General features: G+C 37.1%; 3 protein-coding genes across 5 annotated transcripts; all 3 read left to right on the top strand.

The window, feature by feature from the left end:
• The first annotated feature begins 4,926 nt into the window (after positions 1-4,926).
• timm10b (translocase of inner mitochondrial membrane 10 homolog B (yeast)) lies at positions 4,927-7,705 on the top strand. Its single transcript, XM_024266796.2, has 4 exons — positions 4,927-5,038; positions 5,167-5,198; positions 5,273-5,368; positions 6,851-7,705. Exons 2-4 carry the CDS (start codon positions 5,172-5,174, stop codon positions 7,361-7,363), a joined length of 636 nt encoding a protein of 211 aa, XP_024122564.1. The 5' UTR covers positions 4,927-5,038; positions 5,167-5,171; the 3' UTR covers positions 7,364-7,705.
• Positions 7,706-8,581: 876 nt separating this feature from the next.
• Positions 8,582-19,670, top strand: ilk (integrin-linked kinase). The gene is made up of 13 exons (XM_024266051.2): positions 8,582-8,793; positions 9,192-9,317; positions 15,290-15,455; positions 15,535-15,630; positions 15,783-15,879; positions 15,954-16,037; positions 16,117-16,202; positions 16,286-16,395; positions 17,727-17,854; positions 18,436-18,557; positions 18,670-18,769; positions 18,984-19,114; positions 19,187-19,670. Exons 2-13 carry the CDS (start codon positions 9,229-9,231, stop codon positions 19,334-19,336), a joined length of 1,359 nt encoding a protein of 452 aa, XP_024121819.1. The 5' UTR covers positions 8,582-8,793; positions 9,192-9,228; the 3' UTR covers positions 19,337-19,670.
• A 396-nt stretch (positions 19,671-20,066) lies between these two features.
• Positions 20,067-27,662, top strand: smpd1 (sphingomyelin phosphodiesterase 1). 3 transcript variants are annotated; one of them, XM_024266050.2, is made up of 9 exons: positions 20,067-20,202; positions 20,480-20,743; positions 22,076-22,396; positions 22,465-22,745; positions 22,924-23,097; positions 23,314-23,485; positions 23,561-23,637; positions 26,385-26,530; positions 26,597-27,662. In XM_024266050.2, exons 2-9 carry the CDS (start codon positions 20,516-20,518, stop codon positions 27,010-27,012), a joined length of 1,815 nt encoding a protein of 604 aa, XP_024121818.1. In that variant the 5' UTR covers positions 20,067-20,202; positions 20,480-20,515; the 3' UTR covers positions 27,013-27,662. The 3 variants fall into 3 exon arrangements, with proteins under 3 accessions (XP_024121818.1, XP_036071129.1, XP_036071130.1); XM_036215236.1 differs by having other exon boundaries at positions 20,120-20,290; XM_036215237.1 differs by lacking the exon at positions 20,067-20,202 and adding an exon at positions 20,221-20,396.
• Positions 27,663-27,882: the final 220 nt, after the last annotated feature.

Raw genomic sequence — 27,882 nt, 5'->3', positions numbered from 1 at the left:
ATTCTCATTAAAAAAAATAATAAACTACTAAACTATTACTAGCTTATTTTTGGAAAGTTTTGACTTTTTTTCTTGATATTACGACTTTGTTTTCATAGGATTACTACTTTTTTTCATAAATTTTAAACTTTATAAACTTTGTGTAAATTTTTTCATAATGTCCCGATTTTATTCTATACAATTACAACTTTTTCTCACAATTCTACGACTTTATTTTAGTACATTTTCCACTTTTTTCTCATGTTGCAACTTGATTTTTGTCAAATTACAACTTTTTTCTCATAATTTTACATCCTTATTCCCATAAAATATGACTTTTATTCATAATTTTATGACTTTATTCTTGTAAAATTTTGATTTTTTTTCTCTTATTGTTATGACTTTATTCTAGTAAAGTTAAGAATTTTTATCAAAATTTTTACAACTTTATTTTCATAATTTTTTTGCGTTTTTCTTATAATGTTGTGATTATTGTAGCCTTTTATAAAATATAAATTTTTTCTTAAAGTTTCACAGCTTTATCCTCATAAATTGTGACTTTTCCCTCATAATTTTCTGACTTTCTTCTCGTAATGTTTTAGCTTTTTTTCTCTTAATGTTACAACTTTCTTCTCGTAAAATTACGATTCTCTTTTCACAATTTTACAACTTTATTCTAGTACATTTTATTTTTACCTTTTTTCTCGTAATGTTACTATTATATTTTTGTACAATTATAAGCTTTTCTCGAAATTTTATGACTTTTGTTTTTTTAATTTTTGTTATAGTGTTACAACTTTAGTCTTGTAAAATCATATTCATATAAAATGACCAGCTCAGTGTCCCAGTGGTAGAGTGTCTGCTCTTAGACTGCAAGGTTATGAGGTCAAATCCAGGACAAGTCAAGCCAAATACTTTTAAATGTGACCCAGTGGCTCCGTGGTTGACACTCAATATAAATGGGTTGGACGGGGGGGAGGGGGGGGTTAAACCACCAAAAAGTTGTTTTTTACTTTAAAATTACAAAATTTTTACCATAATTTTGCAACTTTTTTCACGTGAATTTAGGATTTTTTTTTTTTTTTAATTATTACTATTTTAAAATAAGCTTAGAGTAACAGTGTGGATGTAAACTTATAAACAAAAACTAGTCAAATGCAGCTGAGAACAAGTGGGTCTTTAACAAAACTGAGTTTTCAGCTGATCTCAGACTTTCTGGAAGTCTGTCCAGATCTGTGGAGCATAGAGACTGAATGCAGCTTCTCCATGTTTAGTTCTAACTCTAGGAACTGATAAAAGATCGGATTCCAAATTGTCGGAGAGGTCTGGCTGGTACATACTGGGTAAAGAGAATGTTTGTGTATTTTAGTGCTAAACTAAGCAGAGTTCTGAATAAGCTACAATTTTCTTGTCGTTTTTTTTTTTTTTTTTTCTTTTTTGTAGTCCTATGCTAAAGTACTCAAGCCTCTTTAAGATAAACACAAGAACTAGTTTGTCCAGGTGCTGCTTAGACATCAGATCTTTATTTTTTTCTGCCATTAGTTCAAGAAGCCCTGCGACAGACTGGCGACCTGTCCAGGGTGGACCCCGCCTTCACCCAACAGTAGACAGGACAGGCTCCAGCAAAACTTACCCCAAAGAGGGATATTGCAGGTTTAGAAAATGGGTGGATGGATAGTGGGTTAAAAAGTGCAAACCCAGCATGAGGTAGTCCCCAACTTTGACTCATTAAAGAGCTTTGAGAGAGCAGATTTAAGGTAGAATCCTCTTGTGTCTTAATATGACAAGATATTTTGGGGACTCAACCCCCTTGTTGACACAGGAGCTTTTCCGATTGGGTAACTCAAAATGTAGAAAATCTGTACACTCAAAAAACAGGCATCCTAAAAAACACGTCAAAAATTCTTCAAATTTGAATGAATTTATTTAAAAAGGATAAAAGAAAAGAACTTTCAGTGGGTCTTATTGAGAATTCTTACTTTGAGAAAAGCAAGTTTTGTCAAATTAAAATTATTTATTCATAGAAAAACTTTCTTGGTAAGATTGTTTTTCTTGTGATTCAGAAAATAGACACTTTTTCTTAAAACAAGAGTCTTTCAATACTTTGTTGAGATGCTGTTTTCCACTGTTTTTGGAATATGATTTCTGCTTTCCTGCAGTCATTGGGCAAAAAAAAGTTTTTCTTTGGTCTGCAGTTAATATTAGGGTCAAAATTTGAATTTTTACTTTTTGATTGAACCCTTTGAGCAAAACATTTAGATTAAAATAACACCAAAAATTCTGAGCTTTCCTAAAACAGTGTAGAGAGATAGCTTAAATAAGTAATTTATTATTGTGGCATTGGGAGCTTTGTGTCTGGGGAGACTCTTTTCCTTCAGCTCAGAAAGTATTAAAAGTGACTAAACTAAAGAAGTTAGAGCTCAAACTTTATACTTATCTTATTTAATGACTAAAGAATCTGCTTTTTGGAGTGTTTTCATTCAAATTGACAAATGAAGATGATCTTCTATCTTGCAGCATTATTTCTGCCATAAAATGAGTCTAGGAGCAAGAAAAAAATTATTCAACCAGAGTTCATTTATGTTCCTATTGAGAATCTTACTATTATATTATATTTACAAATATAACTCATCCTTGTTGTGAATTTAATGAGTTTTATCAGCTTTGGAAGGTGCAGGTTTAAGACTCCTGTGATCACATAAGGAAAAATCACACTGCAAAAACAGGCCCCTTAGATAGAAGTAAAAGAATTTAGCAGATTTTTGTAAAATAAGAAAACAAATCCACCAATGGATAAGTAAGATAAGTGATTTATATTGGTAATTCATATTTTTATAAAAAATATTCTAAGACATGCTTTCTCAAACTGTTTGTCAATAAAAAGGTTTATTGATAAAATTAGTTTTCTTGTAAGGGATAAAATTAGACATGTTTTTTCTTTAAAAGAAAGGATTTTTACTTCTTTAATATTCATTTTTTGCAGTGCAGACATCCTTGTCACCTAAAGGCAGACTTGTTATCTGCAGTTTGTCAAGATTAAAGTGGTCAGAAATCTCATAAAACGCTGCAAATATCAACTGTGGTTTTTATTTTGCTGTTTTTTAATTTCAATTGAGACTGAGTCACGTCTTAGCTACGTGTTCCGAAGTGGATGAGATTACTTTCTGCTAAATAATCTAGATTTTATTTTCTGTTGGGAGTTGGACACAAAGCACAAAAAAGAAATAGTTTGAATGCTGAGAGAGGAGAAGAGTTACTGATAAGACATTTATTATGATTCAGCATCTCTGGCTTTTCTCCTGATTTAAGTTTGTAATAACTCTAACATTCTAAAAAAGTTCAGCTGTTTTAATTTTAGAATTCACTTTAGATTATTAAAAATGATCAAAATTAGAGTTCTGCTTTAGTAATGCTCATATATTCTTTCAGAACATTTTTATGGGAATGTCTGCTACCCCAACTCATCATTTTGTTAAAGATGAGCAGCTATTACATTTATTATGCCAGCACTACATGGTGTTCTCTGTGTGTTTGTTGCAAAAGTTCAAAGATTAACACAATTTCCAAGGTTTAAATAAAATTTGACATTTTTATGAAGAGACTAAAGATTCGTTTTGAAGTCTTAGCTCTGGACTTTTGCCGCAGGGTTTAAAGCAGGCCTTCTCTCAGAGAAAACCTGAAAGTACCAAAAAATAACAAATCCATGGCAGTATAAATTCAATACGTGAGTTTCTCAATGCTACTTGTCCCAGGAAAATAACTTAAATTGTGTTATCTTTCAACTGTGGGCTTAAAGTCCCACTCCAATCATATTTTGATCTATTTTAAAAGTGTTCCCCGTGTTTTTTTAATCATGATTATGTCATTTTTATTTAGGGGGTGGCACAGTGTAACAGGTTAGCACCCTTGCCACATAGCAACAAGGCCTTGGTTCAAATCCCAGCTGGGATCAGAATGGAGCGGAGCAGCGAGCTTGTGGCCCACCAGTTGTAGCTTCTACATCACATCAACAAGCTTTTTCCAACAGCATTTTTTCGTCTGCTTCTGATTCACCATGACTGGAATTGAGAAATATTCAGAAATGCAATTTTAAGCACAATTATTTGTATTTATGTCACCCATCATTAGAAAAATGCCACAAGATTTTGTGAATAGCGGAAAAAACATATATTTTTTTTCAGAGTAAGTTTTTAACTGTCAACCAGACCGTGTGAGCCATCTCCAGAGATGTCAAAAAAAGTTTATTTTATTTTTTTTTTCTTTGCATGTCTGAAATTTTAGCGAAGCAAGTTTTATTGCAAAATTGAGCTTACAGGGTTGCAAAATTGGAATTGACAGAAGCAATTAAAGGGTAGTGGGGTCACAATAATTTGCATTGACATAACTTAACCACAAGAATACTAAAGGAACTATAGTTTTACTTCTTCTCTTGATGACAAATTTCAAACCAAACCGCTACAAAAATGTATGAAGTTATCTCTTGCATTCCCTGCAGAGGGCAACAAATGCAACAACTTTGCATTAAAGCAATTTTGGAAAAAACAAAAACTACTTTGGTAAGTGAAAAGACATCAGCAATAAGTGGACAAAGTTTTCCCATTTTCTTACCCATAGATTATTTTAAGACCAACCATAAGGACGCGTTAAAAAACAAAAACCTAAGAAGTTTGGAGACCGCAATTGATATATAAAATAAATATATTGGTTAGGTTATTCTCACAAAAAAAAATCTATGTTAATGGAACACTAATTATATATTTGTTGCATTTTATAATTTTTCATGTAAGTAAAAAATATTGTTTTTGTAATTGTATTTCAGAAGTATACAAATTTATGGATTATTATTTTTACCTTTTAATATAAAACATAAACTACCTGAGAAAACCTGAAATTTTGCTTGGTTAAAAGAAAATAAATAAAACCTTTTTCAGGATAATAAACCAAAAATTGAAACAGAGTAAAACCTCTTCTCAAGCAGAGACGATCTTTGTTCCAAACATGGCAGCGCGCATGTGAATGTCATGCTACTAAGATCCTTTAGCTATCAGAATCTGTTCAGGTGAGGGTTACATTGAACCTTGCTGTTAAATAAAACATTTGAAAGACTTTCGGAGTTTATGGTTTCAGATTTACCACATTAGGTCCAGTTTTAACGCTTCCGTTCACCACTTTCCCTCCACGGAGCAGCAGCCATGGATCCCGACCAGCAGCTGAGAAACGTAAGCCTAACGATCAAGTTGGTTCTGATCAATCCAGACTTGATGACGTTTTGGGTTTTTTATATTTCCAACAGCTGAAGGATTTTCTCCTCGTTTACAACCGCATGACTGAAATCTGCTTTCAACGGTGTTCGAGCAACTTCAACTACAGGAACCTGACGATGGACGAGGTACAGCAGGCTCTGATCTATGAGACACTTCACTGTTATAATCTATATAAATTACCTATCGTCTTTTGGCATTAATACAACATAAAAATTAAGAGAAAATATTTTTTTTGTTCTAAATATGCTACTTTTGTCAGAGGTTTGCATGAATCCCTTTCAAAATAAGACATCCTGTAGAATATAGGATCATCTCAATGAAGCAAATGCAAATAGTGGTTTAAAAAAACAGTTGGTTTTATTGTTTGTGGTGCATCTCTGCCAGAAAACCGAGCTCAGTGAATGAATCTTACCATAAGGTGCACTTTTTTTGCCTACCATCAGGGTGGCGCTACTGAGCAATAAGACACAAAAGAGACAAATACAAATGATCATTTATTCCTGCATCTGATGGATTATTAAACCAGTCTGACTAATCACACTGGAGGCTATTTCAATTCAAATATCAACTACTTTCTCTTTTTACCAGTGATTTTATGTTTTTTTTTTCTTTTTAATATGATCTTTAGACATCTGGCCAGAACCCAACGAGAGCCACAAAGTCTTAATTTATCTTTTAAAAATGCTCAATATTTAAGCTTTTTTTTTTTGCAATGAAACAATCATTTATAAATGTAGTTTTTAAATATTTCAATAATTAAATAACAAGAGTGTCTATATGTTTAACAGTTGCAACTTATTTTATTTTTTGATGGCACTACAGACTAGTTCCTTTCAAAATAAAACCCACCCTGTGTAAAATAGGTCCTCCTGCTGCAGCAGCTTTTGTTATATTAAACATGCAAGACAGTCATTTTAAACTGCATTTGTTCAAAACTTTAACCATTTTAGTGTAATTTACAAAAATAAAAAAGCGGTTAAAGACTTTCATTTGACAAGCTATTAATTAAAAACACAAATTTAAAGAACATTTCTACAAAATTTGACGGTAAATTAAACTTTTTTTGCTTAGTTGTTTGAAATGTTAAAAATCTAAACAGAAATGACAAAATTTCACTAACTCATCTATTATTTATTTAAACGTTTTTTATTAAAGCTAAAGAGCCACGATACAGGGATAAAACAGCTACAGGTGGCTCCGGAGGTTTCAGGTTGCAGACCCCTGAACTCGCCAAAATGGATCTTTTAAATCTCTGTTATTGTTTTCTGTTCCCTAGAACTGACAAGTTTACCTTTGGACAATAAAACATATTTATTGACTTAAAATACTTGATTTTGTTCAAAAATCCTTCTTAAAATCCGCCTTAAGTATGGATTATAGTTGTATCTACTTCCAATCAATTTTCGGTAACTCAAAAATCTTTCAAAGTGTTTTCATTTTTTAACTACAAAGCCAATGGATTGCTAAAGCATTATGGGTAGTGTAGTCAGGAGCTTGGTGGAGGCATACATATTGTTCAACTGTTTGTTAATGAGTTGAATATAGTTTGAGTTAGTTTATTTTACTACTCTAGCAGAAGTTGTGGTTCTGAATGATTGTTTCTGCAGGAACGTTGTGTGGACAACTGTGCAGGGAAACTGATTCGCTCCAACCACCGCCTCATGAACACCTACGTGCAGCTGATGCCCCGGATGGTGCAGCGCCGCATGGAGGAGCTGGAGAGCAAAGCTGCGGAGAATGCCCAGGCAACTGAGGCGGCGACCATTTCTGCAGGGGCCGGGACTGCAGAAGCACCACAGGCATTTCAGCCCCAACTCAGTCCGTCCGAGTCCCCACAAGTTGCATCAGAGATGCAGGGCTCAGTTGTGGTGCCAGCAAACTTAGATATTCCAAACGCAGGACTCGAACTTTCAGCTGCAACTCCACTCACGCCTAATACTGAAGCTCCACAGGGACTTCCACAGCCAACTTTAGCGGAAACCCAAAGAGATTTTGGGAGCAAACAAGCACCTGTATTGGAGAACCTGCTGTCAGAAGCTCCTACAGTTTCCAAATCCGAGGGATTGGCCGGCCAGGATCGATCCTCGCAGGTTTCACCTCTTCCTGGGCAGCAGTCTTAATCATCCGATGGTTTTTAAGTTTCAGCTGAGACTGGAGACACATTAGCTTTTGGGTCAAAATGATCATCTACAATCTATAGATCTGTGAACATCCGTTCTTTCAAATCTTTTATAGAAACACGGGTCCATCTTCTTCTCTGAGTTTTCTTGTCTATTTTATTTCATTTTATTTTTCTGAATCTTGAAAACTTGGTCAGCAATTTTCAACAGATTAAAAAAGTCAGACTGGTCTCTACTGGTAACTTTTGGCTGCTTACCACATCTCTGTATTCTGTGCTGTTTTTCTCTTTAAATTTTGTTTTTAAGTCATTGTCCAATAATAAAATGTATGAAGGGTCCCAATTTCTTCATATTTTTTTGTTTAATAACTGAAATTGTTCTAGAAAAAATATGTTGCTTGAAAAAGAGCCAAACTTTAAATGTATTTTTACAAACGTATAGTTTTTCGTTCACTCAACAAGCTTGAAACTGCTTAAAATCTGCTTTTTTAAAGCAATAAATCTACCAATTTTCAGACATAAATTAAAAGGTGACCAATTTTGACTCTATGGCTATCTATTTGTCCATTAAAATTGCAAATGCAACTTAAATTTCCATGCATGCTGCATATAAAGGAGTAAAGTTCATGACCTTTGTCGTACAGCTTCTTATCTGTCGTAATTTCCTTCCTGTTCCATTGGCTACAATCACTCGTACCAGGATGTTGAGACACTCGCAAGTCAACAAAATGGGATAATTCATCTTAAAAAGAGCACTTTTGAGCCACTTTCACTTTTCAGAACTTTAAAAGAGCTTCTTTATCAAGCAGATAGTTAGTTTGGCAAAACACTGCTTTAAATTTAGATTCTCCGTTTTTTAAAATGAGTATAAATACACAAAAGAATAAGAAGAAAGGAAATATTTTGCAGATGTTACTGAGAGTACTTGTAGATATGAATAATATGCTTCTATTATAATGCAGTGAAGGCTTTTTTCCATCACAAAGAAACAAAAAGTAGGACTTTAAAACACTTTAAAGATAAATAAACTGTTTGTGGATTTATGGGCAAATTATAGTTTTAAAGTTTTTTAGTACTTGTTTTTATTTACAACTATAACATTCAAGATGAAAATGTATTTTTAAACATTTATTTTATTATTTAAAATTATTTTCTGCGAAGATTGTTGTTTCCCTGAGAATCTCCTCCAACCATTTGTGGCTTTTGACCTCACCCATGTTCAAAAGCTTATTTACGCAGGAAGTTGCAGTGTCGAATTTCCTCCAGCAGGAGTCGCTGTTCGTGGCTGTCAATGCTACAACTGCATGAGTAACCCGCATCAAACTTGGAGTGGTGGGCGGGGCGTGGTCTCAGTCCTTGAAGAAGAAAAAAAGGAACAAAAAAAAGTAAGGAGCAGGGGAGACAGAAAGAAGTCAAGAAAAAAGGCGACTGGTAAGCTTTTCCTACCAACTTGTGCGTTTTTTGATAAAGATAATATTTAATAAAGTAGTCGTTTCCCGTTAGCTTAACTTTTCTTATTAAATAATTGATCAGCCCAACTGAGTCGCGTTGAAAGATAAAGGGAGGAGGAAAATGGGAAAGTCCATTTGAGCACTTTCTAGTTTTGGCTAGCCGTCTATTTTATCATCTACGTTTTTGACTCACATCCGGTGTAAAAGTTACATTTAAATACAGCATAATGGGAATTTTTCGTCATAATTGAGTAGATAATTTATTATTTTTTTAATTAAAAGGTTTGGAAACAACGGCGCATAGTCGACACACGACTTAAAATAGTGATGTAAAGACTAATAAGTCGAGTAAAAAGAGGTTTTAATGTCATTATTCAGGCCCCATGGTCCCTATTTAAAGACTGAACGGGTGAACATGGATGACATCTTCACACAGTGCCGAGAGGGAAACTCTGTGGCTGTCCGTCTGTGGCTGGACAACACGGAGAATGATCTCAACCTGGGGTAAGCGGACATTTTTGAGGGTGGAGGAGGGGCTTATTTTACCTGAATTCATCAGTTCTGGTGACCATACCTGACCACAGGTATGTTGTTTAAAGACATTGTGTTCGTTTGGGATGATTAAGCCTAAAATAGCATTTCTGAGCTCGTCTTTATTCAAATCATTGTGAATTATTAGGTGAAGACGAAAAAATGTTAAAGCTTGTAGCAGTGGGCGGGGCATAAGCTTCCTGCTCTGCTCCATTCCGATGGATTTATTGAAATAATAAAACAAAAAATAAAAATAACTTTAAAAAATAAAATAATAATAAATAAAACAAAAAATCGTTTTTTCTCGTCCATATGGATGGAAATCTCTGATATAGCTCGCCATTTTTGTGTTATGATAGGGGTTTGATGGGCTGTATGCTGGCAGGAGAGTGTGCAAATAAAGGTATGATGGGAAATGAGGGCAGGCTTACTCTGTGCCAATAGTCCTGCCTGATGAGCTACTGCTGCTCTGCAGAAACTATGTCCTGGAAATTACGTTTTTCTTGTATAAAAACTGTATAATCATAAATAAAAGATCAAAATATGATTACAATGGGACTTTAACTCCAAGCAACAGGTTGTAGAACTTGATAAAAACAAAGCATGTTGGATTTATGGGGGGGTTGACTCAGGTGTGCTCACACAAAGACATTCTTGGCACTTTTCAGAGTGCTAGAATAGTTTCCACATTGTGTTCTGGCCTGCGGAGTGGCTCAGCATCTCTCAGCTGTGAGGGCTCCAGCTTCTTTTCCCTATGATGTCATCTGGAAAAACTGCTGTTTAAAATGACCGGGGGATGTTGCTTTTACTACAGTCTTGACTTTGTCCAGAACCGTGCTGAAGATCACAAATAAACCTTAGGTATGCTCATATATGCTCAAAGACTCACTCCGATGAAAATTGTGTTTTTGGTGATTTTAGCATGTTATTGTGGCATTTTTCTGATGCAAAATTTTGAATCTGGAACAAATGCAAAAATGCATTTGGGAAAAATTGTAGCAGTGACATAAAAGCTATAATCGGCAGTTTTCCTCTCTGCTCCATTCTGTTGCATCCACTTTGTTTTCCTTGTCTGAGCAGGAATCTGGCTCAAAACTGTACGGCTGGACAGCTCCAATATTGCTCTCCATTTTGTTGTACAGATAATGTCAGGTTGGGGTTGTGAGGGGCCGTAAGCTAGTTGGAGAAGGTGTAAACAGATCGATGATGGGTTTTGGGGGGTTTTGGCCACAACTCAGGCTCATTTCTAATGAACTGTTGTCGTTCTGCAGAAACTATGTAGTAGAAATTGACATTGTTTTTTCTATTTTGCCTAAAAACTGCATAATCCTAATTAAAAGACCACCGAAAATGCTTTTAAAATAGATCATAAGATAGTAGGAGAGAGACTTAAAAAAATAACGGTAGTTAAAAAAATCAGTATGAAATGCGGCCAAAAATGCCAACATTTATGTGCTAAATGTTAAATTTATCATGATAAGAATGATGTCATCTTTTAGATCCTTTTTTAGACCCGTTTTCTCCTTTTTCACTGATTGGTCGGAGGCCTTTATCTCATTCTTGAACAAAGCCATATATGTACAGTTTGTTGACGTTGACTTTCGGGGCTGCTAGCCAACCGCACAAGAGCCAAGGCCATTTCCTCTGCGCAGCTCCATAAAGGGGCAAGCCCTCGCTGACAGAGCTCCTCCAGCAGCCTCCCGCCGTCCCACATAAACATCTGAGAGGCCAGTCATTACGCCGGAGGCCTCCCGATTTTGACTCTTGCTCCGAGGAAGCTCCACTATGCAGACTCCCACCATTCCTTCCTCTCAGAATGTCAGAAATGTGTAATAAAAGTGAAATCTGATGAGAGGGTGTGTTGAAAATAAAAGCAGACAGCGAGAGTGGTGACCCAGACGTTTCAATCTGCTCCGCGAAGCGACAACTACAGGAATAGGTATTAAAAACAAAAGCAAAGGGAGAAGGAAACTTGGAGGGAAAGCTTGGCTCACCGTATTTTCCAGCCTGTCATTCCTAAACTTCTGTTTTTTCCACCCTTGCTGCTTTTTATAGCCAGCAGGGTGGTTGGAGTATGAGCTGTCCGTCCACATTGCTGGATCAGAAATGACAGTGAAGCTATTAAACTGCTATTTCACCTCAGTGTGAGCTAGTTGTGCAGCTATTTCATACAAGCCCTGCAGAGAGTAACTGGTCTAACAGAAGTTTGTGGCTTTACAGTGGGTCGTGAGAAGCCCCAGCAATTGCCATCAGGGGGTCAGGTAATGTAAAAGAGGGTGAAAAGGCCAGTCACACAGAGGTGACAGCCTGGCTCCTTGTTGGCTGTGCTGGTGAAATGCTCACCGAGCCTGTTTGCACCTTTGCATATGCTAGCTGGCAGTAGCAGCTATCATTTTTCATTTGACAGGACTGCAGGCAGAGAAGGGGAAGCGTCTGCTTAAGTCTAAATAAAGATTAGTAGGTGGTGGGGGTGCGAACCACACAGATAGTGTTTTGTCAGCTGACATTCTGTTTGTGGTATCTGGAGGACCCGCTGGCTAGCATGATCTAAAAGAGTACAATGGTTTGTTTTCACCTTCAAGCTGTCATGACTTGCTCTCACTGTAGGAATGTTTGAACTGACTATTATAACGAAAAATGAATTAAATTTGAGGTAAATGTTGTTGTTTTTTTATGAAAGTTGGCCTAAAGATAAGGGCTATGTCTGAATTCCATCACTGCCTCCTAACTCAGGGGTCTGCAACCTGTAAAGGTAGAAATATAGACCAATTCCAACTTCTTCGCCCTCCATTTGAAAGGGCAGTTTAAGCGCAAGTCGTGTCCTGGAATTTAATTTTTAAATTCCACCCTCCAAGCGGAGGAATACAATGTCCTCTGTCATGAGGGTGAACCGTGTCGCACTGAGAAGCGCTTTTCTTCACGTTTGGTTAGCTCTGAACCACAGAGGTTTACATTGAAATTATTGGTGACGTCATCAAACGAAAGTGACGTCTGAAATATTGGACACTATTTTTTCATGACTCTCAGTTTGGAGGGCCAAATGAAGGGGAAGGGAGAAGGGAAGAATTCAGATTGGGCCATAGACTATATTTATGATTTTGTGACTATTAAGCATTTTATTCATAAAATGTAGCTTTTGTATATCTCCAATAATTTAATTTTTACAGTGTTATTATTTTTTTTACGTATTTTACTTTGGACAGCACCACTTAAAAGTTCCTTTCAAAATAAAATACACTCTCAAATAAGATCTTGAAGTAAAATAACTTGAAGTAAAAATGCAAGAAGGTAAATTTAAACGTGGGATTTTCTATCTCTATGATTTTGGTGCATCTTCATCCTTTTTCTCTTTTTAATATCAAATTTTAACATTGACAACATGTGTGTAGAATCCATTTTTTTAATCTTCAAATATACACAGCTCAAAAATTTATTTATTTATTATTATTTATTTATTCTTTAGAGTTGCACGTGCTGACAACATAACCACACAAAAATAATTGATGTAAATTAAATGCATCAGCCTATGGAGGTCTGGATGTGAAATCATATTTAAAATTCAAATGGAAAAACACACCACAGGTTGATACAACTTGTGTGTAATGTCTTTGAAACAAGTCACAATGAGTCTCAGTAGAGTGTGGGAATGCTTCTGATGAGGCGGCGGATGGTGTTTGGGGGATCTCCTCCTCTCACAGGGGGTTTTAGGATCTCATCTCTGTACCTAATGGCACTCATGCTACCTCTGGTGAGCACACAGAGAGCTGTGTGGCCCTCCAAAATAAATCCACCCCAAGCTATTACTGACCCATTGCCAAACCGGACATGTTAGACGATGTTGCAGACACCAGAACGTCTCCGGACTCTGTCACATGCGCTCAGTGTGAACCTGCTTTCATCTGTAAAGACCACAGGGCACCAGTGGTGAATTTTCTAATCTTGGTGTTCTCTAGCGAAGGCCAAATGTCTTCCAAAGTGTTGGGCTGTAAGTGCAACTCTCACCTGTGGAGGTGGGGCCCTCATACCACCCTTATGGAGTCTGTTTCTAACAGTTTCTAACATTCTGGGAGTTCTCCTCCTGTTTCTCCTTGCACAAAGGAGGTAGTGGTCCTGATGCAGGGTTCTTGCCCTCCTACAGCCTCCTCCATTTCTCCTGGTGTACTGGCCTCTCTCCTGGTAGCGCCTCCATAATCTGGCAAACACAGTAAACCTTCTTGCCACGGCTTGCATAGATATTCCGTCTTGGGGTTGCACTACCTTGACCACTTGTGTGGGTTGTAGACGCCGTCTCATGGTACCACTGGAATAACAACACTGTCGGCATTCAAAAGTCACCAAAACATCATCAAAAAACATGAGGAAGGAGAAGCTGTCTGTGGTCACCACTCCTTCATTGGATGATTTGCTGATGATCACCTATTGTTTCTACCTGTTGTCTATTCCATTTGCACATAAACGTGAAGTTGATTGTCAGACAGTGTTGTTTCCTAACGGAGAGTTTGATTACAAATAAGTGTGATTGACTTGAAGTAACATTGACTTGTTTAGGTGTTTCCTTTATTTTTATTTTTTTAGCAGTGTACTTTAAAAACGTTACCTTTGAGCAGAACAGAGTGTAAGAGTATATGATTTAATAATAAACCACTCTGATCATAGATTAAACCATTTATCATCATTTTGCTAAGTTATATAACGTGTTAAAAATCCTTAAAAAAAAAAGACAAAATTTCCATAACTTTTACAAAAATTATTCAAAGCATTAGTATTTTTCTTTAAAGTCAAAGGGCTACAAATAATGGGATACAAGAGCCACATCTGATTCTGGAGTCGGACAATCATTACAGAACTACCCAGTGCTCTGGATTTTAATGCAATTCAAACACTTTTTTTGTTGTTTAAAGGTGAATATGTCATTCATTTGTAAGTAAAAATCTAATAAATATGAACATTTTATCAAGACTATTTATGAATCCATTGTGTTCTGATTATGAAACATGGATCATGTATATTAAAAAAATAATTAAAAGAAATTTTTTTTCAATGACAAAGTGGTCAAATGAAATGCGTCTATATTTGCTTATCTAGTGAGCATCGATAGACACTAGTTTTTTTTCAGAGACTTCTGGGAAATTTCCAGGGTACTGGATTTTTGAGTTATAGATTCAAAAAGAGGTCAAAGGTCTTGGTATTCCTGCCTGTAGACTAAATCAGTTTGATTTGATATCAGTTTCAATAGGAAAAATAATTGTTTTTAAAATTTTCTGTTAAAGTAAATTTTATTAGATTAAAAAAATAAATCTTTTCAGTATTAATATAGTGATATGTATTAATATATTGACCTAGCCAAACCAAAAGCATTTTTTGGCAAAAAAAAAAATGCAAAAAACAAAATATTATCTAAAAGAAAGTTTAATTCATGGATTTAAATAGTGATTTATGTAGTAATTGAACTGATTTTTATTAAACACAGCACTACTTTTAAACATTTTATATGAAGTCATTCATGGGTTCTGGGGAAATGTAAGCAAACAGAACTAGATTTTATATCTCGGACTTCATCCAGCTTACTCTTTTATCAGTCGCATCATCAATAAACATCAATGGTTCAGTGCAGCTGGAAGTCATGCATGCATGGGGGTGAGCATGCCTGTGTATTTTGTTTACAGGTTTCACAGCTTCAGATGAAGAGCACTTTCAAACTTTTTTTTTTTTTTTTTGTCTCTTTTTCTTTATTGTTTAGCAACCTTCATCTTTGATGAAAATAAAATCCCTAAGAGTCACAAAACAGAAGCATCAAGTATTGTTTTTAATGCCTGTATTTTAGTTGGGCTTTTTCTTAATTAAACCTTTTTTTTTTACAGGAACCTTAGTTAAAATATCTAAAACAAAATTTGGTTAAGTGTTTTTTTGATATTTATCGGCCTGCATTCTCCTGTCTGTGTCAGAGACGACCATGGTTTTAGCCCCCTCCACTGGGCGTGCAGGGAGGGTCGAAGCGGTGTGGTGGACATGCTCATCATGAGAGGCGCCCGCATTAACGTGATGAACCGCGGTGACGATACCCCGCTGCATCTCGCAGCAAGCCATGGACACAGAGACATTGTGGCCAAGGTAAAAACCGTCCTCTTGCCCGAGCCAAAGGCTGTTGGCACCGCTTAGACGTCTCATTTGGGTGTCATGTGACTTCCAGCTGATCCAGTGCAAAGCCGACCCCAACACCGTCAACGAGCACGGGAACACCCCGCTCCACTACGCCTGCTTCTGGGGCCAGGAGGAAGTTGCAGAGGTCTGTTGTGACACAGATACACACACTCTTGCTTCTGTGGGGTGAAGACGCCCCCTTCTGGGCACAAACCGCCACTGCAGTCAAAGCTCACAACATTTACCTGTTTTTTATGTAATCCTAAACAATAAATAAAACAGATTTGATCCTTTTAGGACTTGGTAGTCAGTGGGGCCCAAGTGTGTATATGCAACAGATATGGACAGACGCCTCTGGACAAAGCCAAGCCTCACCTAAGACAGCTTCTACAAGGTTACTTCTTATTTAACACAAAATACATCTCTCTTTTCTTGCATCTTTTAACCTATTTGTTGTTAATTTTCTAGAAAAAGCTGAAAAAATGGGTCAGAATATGAGCAAAATCCCATACAAGGAAACTTTCTGGAAGGGCACAATGAGGACACGACCCCGTGAGTGACCTTCACTGATCGCGCTGTCAAATTCACATTCATTCTCTATTATTTATCTTCACTTCTGCTGAACTCACAGGTAATGGCACCCTTAACAAGCAGGCCGGCATTGATTATAAGCAGCTTTCGCTCCTGGCAAAAATCAATGAAAACCAATCTGGGGAGGTCAGCTGCACTCTGTCCTCTACTTTTATTGTTTACAGCCTTTTTCAGCTCCCCCAATTATTTACTGAATGCTGTGTGTGCAGTTATGGCAGGGTCGATGGCAAGGGGATGAGATTATAGTGAAAGTGCTGCACGTGAGAGACTGGACCACCAGGAAGAGCAGGGATTTTAACGAGGAGCATCCCAAACTCAGGTAATGCAGGCCTCCATTTTTCCAAAAAATTACAGTAGTAGCACTAAAAAAACAATAGTATGAGGAATAAGTAGTCATACTTTTTTTTATTTAGTTGTTTGTATCCGTTTTATTTTAACAAATAGACAGTTCTGTCTATCAAACTTACCCGTTTTCAACAACAGTTGCAGTAGAAAATATGTGAACCCTTTGGAATGACTTGGTTTTATGCATAGACTAGACACACCATTGTGTTCAACAAGAACATAAATTGGTGTGATTTAAGAAGGCGATGTTTTTCTCCATTGTCTCATTTAGATTGAGAAAAGAAAAACACATCATGTGTGCATTTCATCAAGAAATTGAGGTACTTCCAAAGGGTTCACATACCTTTTCTTGCACCTGTATATGGTTCAATTCAGTCCAAAAATACTTTATTTTCAAAAGGAGAATTTAGAAACTATTTTCACAAACAGCACAACATCCAAACCAAATAAAAAAAAACTTAGAAAGATAAAAAAGATTTTCAACAGAAATTGGTTCTCTCCACTGCAGTGTCATTGTTTCCAAAGTTCAATTTCATTGTGAGATCCTGAACACAATTTGCAAAATTCAAATTATTACAAAGTAATGAGGGCTCAAACGTGAAAAACATCAAACTCTGAGTTTGTTTGTGTAAAGACATTTTTAGCGGGTGTTCATGCTGCCGTTGCTGTGCTAGAAATGATATTTTTTGACAGAATGACCCACAGCAACATAATGGGGTCAGGTTAATCATCTTTGCTAGCTTTAGTACTTTTTGTCTGATGAGGCTGTGGACGTTTGGACTTATTATCGTGTCTTTGTAAATGTTAGCAAACCATGTTATTGATCAGCGAATTCAGTGGAAGATAGTTTGCTTCAGGAATTCCCTTCCAACTGAAGTGTTTGCAGTTATTTCTTCTCGTATTTTCTGCTTAAGTTCTATTCTTGCAAAATTTAATGAAACAATTTTGCCTCTAATACTCTTGGGGAAAAAAAGTTAGTGAAACTTAAGAGCTTGTCAGCTCAAAGAAACTTCACAGGAAAAGTCGAATCTTCCAGTTCATGTTCCTCTTCAGTTTTTGTCTTCTTTTAGTTCAACTTTAAACATGTGCTTAAAATGAACTAAAAACACAAAGTATAATATATACTAACAGAAATGTAACAAAGTTTTAGTCCACTTGTAGTGATATTTTCTGGATCTATGATCACTTTCTTGTTTGGTGTAGGTTGTTCCCTTTATTAAAAAAAAAAAAAAAGGTCATAGCTATTTTTTTTTAAATTTATTTATTTATTTTTTTATCCACGACCTTTATTTTGTGTTCTTACAGGATCTTTTCTCATCCAAACATTCTGCCCGTTCTCGGGGCTTGTCAGTCACCTCCTTCTCCTCATCCTGTCATCATCACCCATTACATGCCTTATGGATCGCTCTTCAACATCCTTCATCAGGGCACTAGTAAGTAGTTTTCTTTTCTTCATGTCCATCCATTTTTTCCTATTTATTAGTGAATTAAGGGTCTGCTGGAGCCTGTCTTTGCTCTGGACCCTGGACTGGTCCACTGTCTGATCAAGGTCCACCTATCGTTTTCAGTCTAGCATTTTGCGCTTTTCCATTATAAAATGTAGTCGTGAAGCAGATACAATGTATACAAACCTGCAAAAAACATTGTTATTAACCAACAAATGTTCTTCACTATACATGATACATTGATAATCATGCAATGCGACTTCCTGGATTCTTCTTCTACATCCTGTCTCTCATAGGTGAAGTGTATCTATGATGAACATTCAAACTATTTAAGTGGGACAATTTACAGAACTGCACTGTAGACAAATGGGTATAAACTCACCAAATGTATTTGAACCTGGACCAAACACTGAGCTTCTGTAAAAATAAAAAAGGGTGGAAATGAGGATTTTCAAAGTAAAATTCTACTAATCCTGCTTGACATTAGAGTTCTGTGACTTAAAACTTTGACAAACCAGTCATCGTCATTGATTTTTATGTGTTATTTCCTTGTCTTTCTTTGTCGTCAGCTCTGGTTGTTGATCAGAGCCAAGCAGTGAAGTTTGCGTTGGACATCGCCAGCGGGATGGCTTTCCTCCACACTCTGGAGCCGATGGTGTCGAGGCTTTACCTCAACAGTAAACACGTCATGGTAGGACGCTGTTTTCCCTCCTAACTGATAGAAGTCTAAACATTCAGAGATTTCCGGCAGCGATGTGATTCGTTACTGTGGTGGATGATGAGCAGATGAATCTACTTCACAGATCGATGAAGACATGACAGCCAGGGTGAGCATGGCAGACGCCAAGTTCTCCTTCCAGTGTCCCGGTCGCATGTATTCACCAGCTTGGATGGCCCCTGAAGGTATTCGGATTGAAATGGGTTAACTGTGATAAAAGATGTGCTTTTCTTGAAATATTTTAGTATGATTATAGCTGGGATTACAAACAATAAAAGTATTTTTACACCTGCAAGAGTGTATTTTTAATTAATTTCTAAAAATGTGTTCCTTAATTATTTTGACACATGCAGACTAAAAAAGATTGATATTTATAATTAGTTTTCCTTTTGATGTCAGCCCTCCAGAAGAGGCCCGAGGACATCAATCGGAGATCTGCTGACATGTGGAGTTTTGCCGTTTTGCTTTGGGAGCTGGTCACCAGAGAAGTCCCTTTTGCTGACCTCTCTCACATGGAGATAGGCATGAAGGTAGATCAAACTCATCGCTTCACAACCTGCATCTGCTTATATATTGACACTGGATCCATTTTCGTTACTCAGGTGGCTCTTGAGGGCCTCCGACCAACCATTCCTCCAGGAATCTCCCCTCACATATGTAAGCTGATGAGGCTGTGCATGAACGAAGACCCGGCGAAGAGACCCAAGTTTGACATGATCGTTCCCATCCTGGAAAAGATGCAGGACAAATAAGAGTTGTTCCAACAGCTGCTTCATTTCTATAACCACATTACTCTGTAGCTTCACTTCAGTCACATATCTGCAAGCCACTGTAAATAACGCCAGAAACCACTATAGCTACACTCAGTTTGAACACCTACACTTCTTTTACAATGCGAGTTAAGTTAAAAAAAACTTAAGATGAGTTTTGGCCTGTGGTGCTCTTTATGACAGACATGTTAAGAATGAATTATTGGAGTGTGGATATTGTAAGTATTACATTAGAAAAAGATCCAAAGAGATGAACGAGGTATTAAAATTGCTTTTATAAACATTTGCTGATGTAATAAAGTTTTTATATTTATGGCATTTATTGTTGCTTGTTTTTTTTGTAAAATGTTCAGGTTATTTTAACCACAGCTGCAGTACCGCATTTGAAACGCTAGTGGCCATTGTTGAGTAAGATTTTGCTCCGCTTTAAAAAGGTCATTTTTCTTGTAATGTTTTGATTATGAAATCGATCACATGACAGAGCTAAATGAGGAATCAAATTTCCTAAAAGTGGATGCTTTTGAAATCAAAATACAAATCCATTATAGGATCTTCAGCAATAACAAAAAATGCAAAACTTCCTGCTATATTTCTATGTTCATGTAAACGCATGTAAGTCGAACTAACGTTTTCATAACTAAATAGAGTAAGGTAGGCAGTTATAACGCAATCTGCTGTAAAATGGAGCAATAAACTCTGTTAGGGTTTGTTTTGAAAATTCAAAGGGAGGAAGAAAACCTGTCACGTGATCAGTCAGCTGACTCGCTGCTTTTCTGCAGCAGCGCGAGCGCTTGTCGGGCAGTGGGAGCTGTGAGTGACGGAGCGCTGTTTCCGCCCGGACTTGTTCGGTAAGTGAAGGAAAAAGTGGAACAAGAGGAGGGGAAGAAGACCCGACTGTCACTGTGGAGGACGACGGCACTATTTTTCTGCTCGGATGTATATTTTAAAAAAGTAGCAAGTTAGCTAATTTGTGTTAGCAGGCTGTATAGGCGGAAATTGAGCGTTTGTAGGTGTGAAGTGCGATTATTCTAACCACCAAAGGGTGAGAAATTCAAGCGGACTCGCGTGGGACTTCCTTTCGGGTGTTTTTCTCACCGTATTTGGTCGCTTTCACGTCCTTGGCAGACCCGCGGAGGACACCTGCTGGCTGCTGTCCGGACAATGGGGTCTCCGCTGCGCTGGTGCCCCCTCCCTCCCCTCCTGCTGGTCTTCGGCTCTCTGCTCGTAACCACGCCGCTGCTGGGGTCCTGTCACCCCGCCCACATGCCCCCACGGCTCGGGCCTGTCATCCTGGAGCGGTTCCCCCCGCACGTGCTGGGTTTTAACTGGAGAAACCTCACCTGTCCGCTGTGCAAAACCCTCTTCACCATCGTTGACATCGCGCTTCTGGTAATCTGATATTTATAGAGATATAAACGCCTTTTAGGATACTTAAATAATGAAAAATGCTTTTTTTTCCTTTTGCTATTACTTGATAATACAGATAACTAATTGCTAATATGTAACAAAAACCCACTTCGATTACCTGTTGATCTATTTTAAAAGCATTCAAAGTACATTAATTATACCATTTTTAACCCCCCCAAAAAACTGTTGTTTTGTAGGACAAAGGTTATGTTCACCCTAATCCCTAACTACTAAAAAAACTATATAGTACAGGACTATCTAGTGCCCTGGTTTTTAAAAGCACTTCGGACACCATGCTCACTATTTTTTTCCCTAAATGGCAGATTTGATCTAATCAATACGAACATTTTACATCTACTTATGTGTATTGATGATGAAAATGTGAATATTTTGTTTAAAGAAATGACATTTAAACACTTTTTTTCTTTGCAAAAATTTTTCAAGCGCATTGCATTGTGGTCTATATTCGCTAATGTAGTATCGATGAATGCTGATTTTTTGCAAAGACTTCTGGGAAATTTCTAGGGCACTCGATTTTGGAATTGTAGATTGAGATTGGGACAAAATGGCGAACGCACTATATAGTGAGTAGTGAAGGAACCTGGACAGTTTCTGAACAAAAAAGCAGGAGTTCATTAGAAATTTGCCTCTAGCCGCCCTCACTTCCCGTCATCCATCTCTTAATGCGCTCTCCTGGTATCTTAAAGCCCCTCATACCCTTCCTAGCCAAACATTATAGGTGCAATAAATGTATAAAACAATATAAGAGCTATCCAGTCGTACAGTTGGGCGTCAGCTTCCAGCTTGGACGAGGAAAACCAAGAAGGAGGTTCTAATCCACCGATTACAGCTCCTAAATCACAATTACAAGTTTTTTTCATTTTCATTTCTGCATCAAATTGTTGATTCCCAATAATTTGAATCCAAAAATACTCACAAATTCAATGTAATGCCTAAATTTCTTTATATATGTCTCCTTTTATTAGAAAAATGACACAAAAACATGTTAAGTTTTCATCAGAGTGGATTGAGGTTTTAACACCCAGATTTTATTTGCAGTTTGAACTTCCTTAAATGAACAAAAACAAACATCTAACATTTTGTTAGTCATGCAGCTTCTAAAGTCCTTCCTAAAATGACCACATTCACATCTATATATGTAAAATGTCAATATATGTGAGATTCTTCTTGGAGTTTGGAGTCCTTTGTGATCTGATTGTGAAGTCACTGATTGTAAATAGGATTTCCTCTTAGTTAATAATGATTGTTTTTTTCACTTCTTGTTCTGCTTTTCTCTTTTTGTACCTCCACCAGAGCGATACGAATGCAGAGCGCGTGGCGCGTGCTGTAGGGGAAGCCTGCATCCGTCTGCATCTGGCTGAAGAGCAGGTGTGCCGAGAAATCACCGAGCTGTTCAGGGACGACTTCATCCGGGCCCTGCAGGAGTCCCTGCTGTGGCCCAGTGAAGCGTGCGCCGTGCTCGTGGGGCCCGCCTGCGGTAAATTTGACATCTACGCGCCCTGGAACGTCACTCTACCGAAGGGTCCTAAACCTCCTGTCACGCCACCGTCTCCCCCTAAACCCGGATCTCCGCAGAGCCGAGTCTTGTTCCTCACCGACGTCCACTGGGATAAGGTAAGTGAGCTTTCCTGACTGAATTGACGGCGTTCTTCCATCTCTTTTAAAGTCCCCCCGTCTTTCAGGAGTATCAAACTGGAAGTCCTGCCGATTGCAAGGAGCCGTTGTGCTGTCGGAACAGCTCCGGAAGTCCCAGCTGGAGGAGGAGAGGCGCCGGGTACTGGGGGACTTACAGTAAATGCGACCTCCCTCTGCGAACGGTGGAAAGCCTCCTTCAGAACGCCGCCAGCGTCGGGCCTTGGGACTGGGTCTACTGGACCGGAGACATACCCGCCCACAACGTCTGGTCCCAGACGAGGGATCAGCAGCTGATGGAGCTCACAGTCATCTCAAGACTCGTCCACAAGTAACTTTCCCTCCTAAATTCATTTTGAGGTTACAAATTTCTGCTTAGACACACAATGTAGCGATAAAAGAAGCCATTGAAGTGGCGGTTGGAGCTGGTGACTCATAGGTGTTGACACTGGCTGCTGCTTCGTCAAATATTTGTCATTTGTAAGCGGGAGCTGGCTTTTTGTGTCTAGACACCTCGGCCCTAATGTCACCGTTTACCCTGCTGTGGGTAACCACGAGAGCACGCCGGTGAACAGCTTCCCGCCGCCCTTCATCCACGGCAACAGGTCTTCTGGCTGGCTCTACGGCGCGATGGCAGATGAATGGGCACCGTGGTTGCCAGATCCGGCCTTGAAGACGTTGAGGTTCATGTTTTTTAAACACATATATATGTTGTTATGACACTGTAGTTCAGCAATGCAGAAATGAGAGATTGGATGGTTAGCATAAGTTTCCTTTTTGGCTGCAGTCATGCAGAAGTAGACCGGGCGTCATTTCTCAAAAAACGTCCTTCTTCAATGCAAACATGAAGTGACTCAGCTGCTGCGAGGTAACTCTGTGGTCTTCCTGGGGAATTTCAGATACGGGGGGTTTTACACGGCGGAGATTCAGCCTGGTTTGAGGGTGGTCTCTCTCAACATGAATTTCTGTGCGCGGGAGAACTTCTGGCTGATGGTGAACTCCACTGACCCCGCCAACCAGCTGCAGTGGCTGGTCCAGATCCTCCAAGCCAGTGAGGATAAAGGAGAAAAGGTCAGTTTGGAATTTTCTGAATATGTTCTCTAGATGCTGAAGTCTTTTTCTGATCAGAGTTTCATGGTGTTTTAGGTCCACATCATTGGTCACATTCCACCTGGTCTGTGTCTTGGTAGTTGGAGCTGGAACTACTATCACATAATCAACAGGTAAATCCATCTCAGATTAATTCCTTAATGAAGGAAATGTATAAAATAATTTAAGATTAAAACTGCCTTTCTGAGTATTTCTTTATTCAGGAGCAGATTTTCATCTAGCTCAAAACCGTACGGCTGGAGAGCTCTGATATTGCTGGCTAATTTTGATGCTAAGCTAATGTTAGCTAATGGACAGTAGATTGCAGACATTACAAAACATGGCATTATATATGTATACATATGAAGACAGAATTAATTCAATTTAAGCATTAGCAAAAGTGGAAGGAAATAAAAAAACTATAAATAAACCAAATTAACAGCAAAAAAGTACAATTTTATTATATAAATATATATATATATATAATATTATATATATATATATATATATATACAAATAAAAAAGGAAAACATTTCTAACTGTACTCAGAAATTAAATGAAATTGGAAGAAATTAATACATAAATAACCCCCTAACTAAGATTATCCATAAATTAAAGGGTCAGGAAAAATCACATTGGTCCATTTAACAATTTAAATGTTTTGTGGCCTTTTTATTTTGTATCTTTTTTAAAGGTTTACAGAAAAGATATAACTCATTTAAAAAAAAAAAATTGGGTCTCCTTAAAAAAAAAATCTACATTTTTAAATAAAAAAATTACCAAAAATAACTAAATTGTTGCACAAAAACTGAATTTTCTTTTTTTGTCAATACAACCAAATTGAATATTAGAGTATGTATATAAATCTCCCCTTTGACCACGTTACAATCATAAAAAAAGATTCCTTACATGCTTTTCAATATCATTTTTACATATTTGACATATAATTTGTGAGGAGTTTTAAGCTAGTGGGGGAGAGTGTAAGCAAAGGGATGATGGGAAATAAGCGGAGGCTAACCTCTGCGTCAATAGAACTGAAATATTCATTAAAATATCTAATGAACTCCTGCCGCTCTGCAGAAAGTATGTCTTTAAAAATACGATAAAGCCTTTGTGATTTTGGCTAAAAACCCCATAATCATAATTAAAAGACCTCTGGCAACAATTTTACAATCCATCAAAGTATAGTTGGAGTGGGACTTCAAAAATGAGGCATTTTGTAGAAGCTTTTAAAAACCTGCCAATATTGAGTCTTGATCCAATACTTTCCTTTTTTTCCAATACTAAACTAAATAAACAAATTATGATAAAAAGATAAAAAAAATTACCCTATTTTTATTTGATTAACCTTCTTTTATTTTAATGATCAAACAGAGCTCTTCTGTGAAGTAGCTTTAAAAATCAAATGAAAATAGTGAAACTATCAACTATCTTTTTAATAAATTTTATTTCTCACATATTGAAAAATATTCAACTATTAACTAGTAAAATGGGTGATAATTAGTCTAGTGACTATAGCTTTATTCTTTTCAGAACAATGTCATATTTTTTTAGTGCTGTCATGTGATCAATTTTATGTGTGGTTAATTAATTGTGACCTGTAATTAATTAATCTAATTAACTGATTTTAATCACAATGATTTTTAACCCAGTAGTTGCTGTTAAAAGCTGAATTTTTAGATATTTTCTTTAAGTTTGTGACAGTGAAAGATTAAAATAAAACTAAACAGGTGGCTTTATTACATTTTTTTTTAATAATTAAAGACTTATTTAGTTTGACACCACCGAGCGGGTTATCATTTTTCAATCTTGAACAAATAACAAAAATAAAAAAATAAAAAAAACATCATGTCCAGAGTCTCTAATTTACCACATCAAAAACAGAAGGAACACATTTCTAAACAATCCAAAAAATATTGAACATCTACTCTTTATTAATACCATAATTAATTTCTGTCATTGATATGCTTTTTTCCCAGTTTATCACAACACCAAGACAAGAGAGTGATTTTATAGTTTCCTTTAACCTATTTGGGTGAATTTGATCATTTTAAAAACTGAGATCAAGCAGAAAAAAAGAGAAGAGAATCTAAGAAGGAAGAAATGAAACACCACAGAGGAATTGATCTATTTAGACTTTGTTATTTTTTAAAATAGACTTCTGCTTCATCATCTAGACAGAAATAAGCGCTAAGAGATGAACTTCCCCCCTAAAATTATGTTTTTTTTTTTTTAAGCTTCTCGTGACAATCCCCTTTCTCAAAAAGGAGCTATTGTGGAGCGCGTCTCGCACTGAAGCTGTTACCATGACATTGTGACGCACCACGTATTAAACCCTCCTTTTTGTAAAGAAAAAAAAAACCAAAAAATTGTTCCAAAATTGTTGTGAACATGAAGAGTATTCAGCTCATATCAATAGAACTATTTATTATTTTTTGTTGTTTTTTTAAGAGACTAATTTATTTTTTTAGCTTTACGCTGGAGTTTGCACTTTTTAGACGGTCCCTTGGCGTCCGTCTCTCTCTGCTTAGTTTGCTTTAACAAGAACAAAATTCCTTTAAAGGTCGTTGTCAGAAAAACCAATAGTTTTGAATGTTTATTAAATCTAAACTAATCTGTGATTATTTCGCCAACTTTACTGATCTGGTTTTGTTAGGCTCCCACTCAAACTGCTGCCGTTTTCTGATGCACTTTAATAAAATGTTGTGATATAGACTTCCACTAGGGCATTTATTTGTAATAATAAGCTCCTTTTTGTTAAAGTTTTCACTTCTTCATTCTGGTTTAGCCAGACTGAAGCTTTTTCTGGGTTATAATGTAGAGAAAAGGTCACCAGTTTTGTTTTGTTCAGAATTTCTTTTGTTGTTGTTGTTTTTTTCAGATATGAAAGTACAGTCACGGGACAGTTTTTTGGCCACACTCATCTGGATGAATTTCAGATGTTTTACGACGAGGAGAGCATGACTCGGCCAATTGGCGTGGCGTTCGTTGCTCCCAGTGTCACCACTTACGTCAATCTGAACCCAGGTGAGTCAATCGGTGCAATGATTGTCCATTTTTCTGCGTATTGAAACACCACCATCGATTCTTCAGGTTATCGAGTCTACATCGTGGACGGGAATTACAAAGGCAGCTCTCGGCTGGTGCTGGACCATGAAACCTACATCCTGAACCTGACGGAGGCCAACCGTCCAGCCGTGTTGACTAATCCAGTAAAGGAGCCCAAATGGACGCTCCTGTACCGCGCCACAGAGGCTTACGGTCTTCCCGCGTCGTTCCCCTCCGACTACCACTCGCTGCTGCGGGCCTTCATCAACAACGACCGTGTTTTCCAAAAGTTCTGGTACCTCAGACACAAAGGACACGTGTCGGAGGTCTGCAAAGAGACCTGCAAAACGACGGTGCTCTGCTTCCTGCAAAATGGCCGCTCCGATCAGCTGGAGCAGTGCGACCTCATTCACGGTTTTGAAGGCGGCGTGGGGCGGCCGTTGAGAAAAACTCTCTGTTAACCGTAGCAACTAAAGCTGAGAGACTATTTATTGAAACAAAAAAAAGAGCAATATTGCCAAATATGAGCCAAAGCATAAAATTGAAGTTGCTGCAATAAAAAACAAAGTTTCCAGCTATGCCGAATCATTTTCAAAGCCTTACATACCAATAATCGGTGTTGACGGATCATTTAGAAAAATAAATAAATAAAATAAATATACTTGAATGCGCACAATTGTAGGATTGTTTTTCTTCTTTAAACGTACAGAAAGCTTCCCTTTTCTTCTTTACCGAGTGCCTTTTCCATCAGAGTCCATGTAAAACCAACAGTTTTACAGCAAAGCGTTTAATACGCTTTTTAAGTTTCACTTCATATTTTTGGCTTTAGCGCAGCAGGAAGTCTGTGTAAAACTTTTGTCACTTTATGGTTCTTACCTTTTGGTAGCAATCGCCATCGTTGAGGAGATTTAGGTCAATTTAAAAACCATCTGCCTCAAACATTCTTTATTCCTGTATCAGTGTTTTGTTTAAATTCATGTTTACTTTATTTGCACTTTAATTCATTGATTTGTCAAAAGAATAAGTGTGATTGGCTCAGAAAGAGGTCTGTTTGTGAATGCAATTTGTAAATTGGGTTGTATTTATGATTGAATAAACATCATTCTGTATGCTTTTTGTCATTTTTAACTTAAAAAAATATATATTTTTTATAGTATTTAAAGAACTAAAATATATTTACATTTTTCATATCCTTTAGATTACTTATAAAAAAAAAAAGTGTCCTAAATTTTTAAGAATCCACTAAAAACTACAGATCCAAAAGCCCCGCCCCTTCTCATTTGGTATTAATATGACGTCCAATATGTCTTCTGTAGATGCCAAAAGGAGTA

The sequence above is a fragment of the Oryzias melastigma genome, linkage group LG14 (genome assembly GCF_002922805.2).
Source record: "Oryzias melastigma strain HK-1 linkage group LG14, ASM292280v2, whole genome shotgun sequence".
NCBI classification, from domain to species: domain Eukaryota; kingdom Metazoa; phylum Chordata; class Actinopteri; order Beloniformes; family Adrianichthyidae; genus Oryzias; species Oryzias melastigma.
The sequence above is the reverse complement of the archived record's forward strand: the minus strand, read 5'-3'. Positions and strand labels throughout refer to the sequence as shown.

Bases quoted from the DNA above. Each gene is read 5' to 3' on its own strand.
- timm10b (XM_024266796.2), top strand. From the start codon at position 5,172: ATGGATCCCGACCAGCAGCTGAGAAAC. The intron at 5,199-5,272 runs GTAAGCCTAACG...TATTTCCAACAG, and splicing joins CCGACCAGCAGCTGAGAAAC to CTGAAGGATTTTCTCCTCGT. The intron at 5,369-6,850 runs GTACAGCAGGCT...TTGTTTCTGCAG, and splicing joins GGAACCTGACGATGGACGAG to GAACGTTGTGTGGACAACTG.
- ilk (XM_024266051.2), top strand. From the start codon at position 9,229: ATGGATGACATCTTCACACAGTGCCGAGAGGGAAACTCTGTGGCTGTC. The intron at 16,038-16,116 runs GTGAGTGACCTT...CTGAACTCACAG, and splicing joins CACAATGAGGACACGACCCC to GTAATGGCACCCTTAACAAG. The intron at 16,396-17,726 runs GTAATGCAGGCC...GTGTTCTTACAG, and splicing joins GAGGAGCATCCCAAACTCAG to GATCTTTTCTCATCCAAACA.
- smpd1 (XM_024266050.2), top strand. From the start codon at position 20,516: ATGGGGTCTCCGCTGCGCTGGTGCCCCCTCCCTCCCCTCCTGCTGGTC. The intron at 22,746-22,923 runs GTAACTTTCCCT...TTTTGTGTCTAG, and splicing joins ATCTCAAGACTCGTCCACAA to ACACCTCGGCCCTAATGTCA. The intron at 23,486-23,560 runs GTCAGTTTGGAA...ATGGTGTTTTAG, and splicing joins GTGAGGATAAAGGAGAAAAG to GTCCACATCATTGGTCACAT.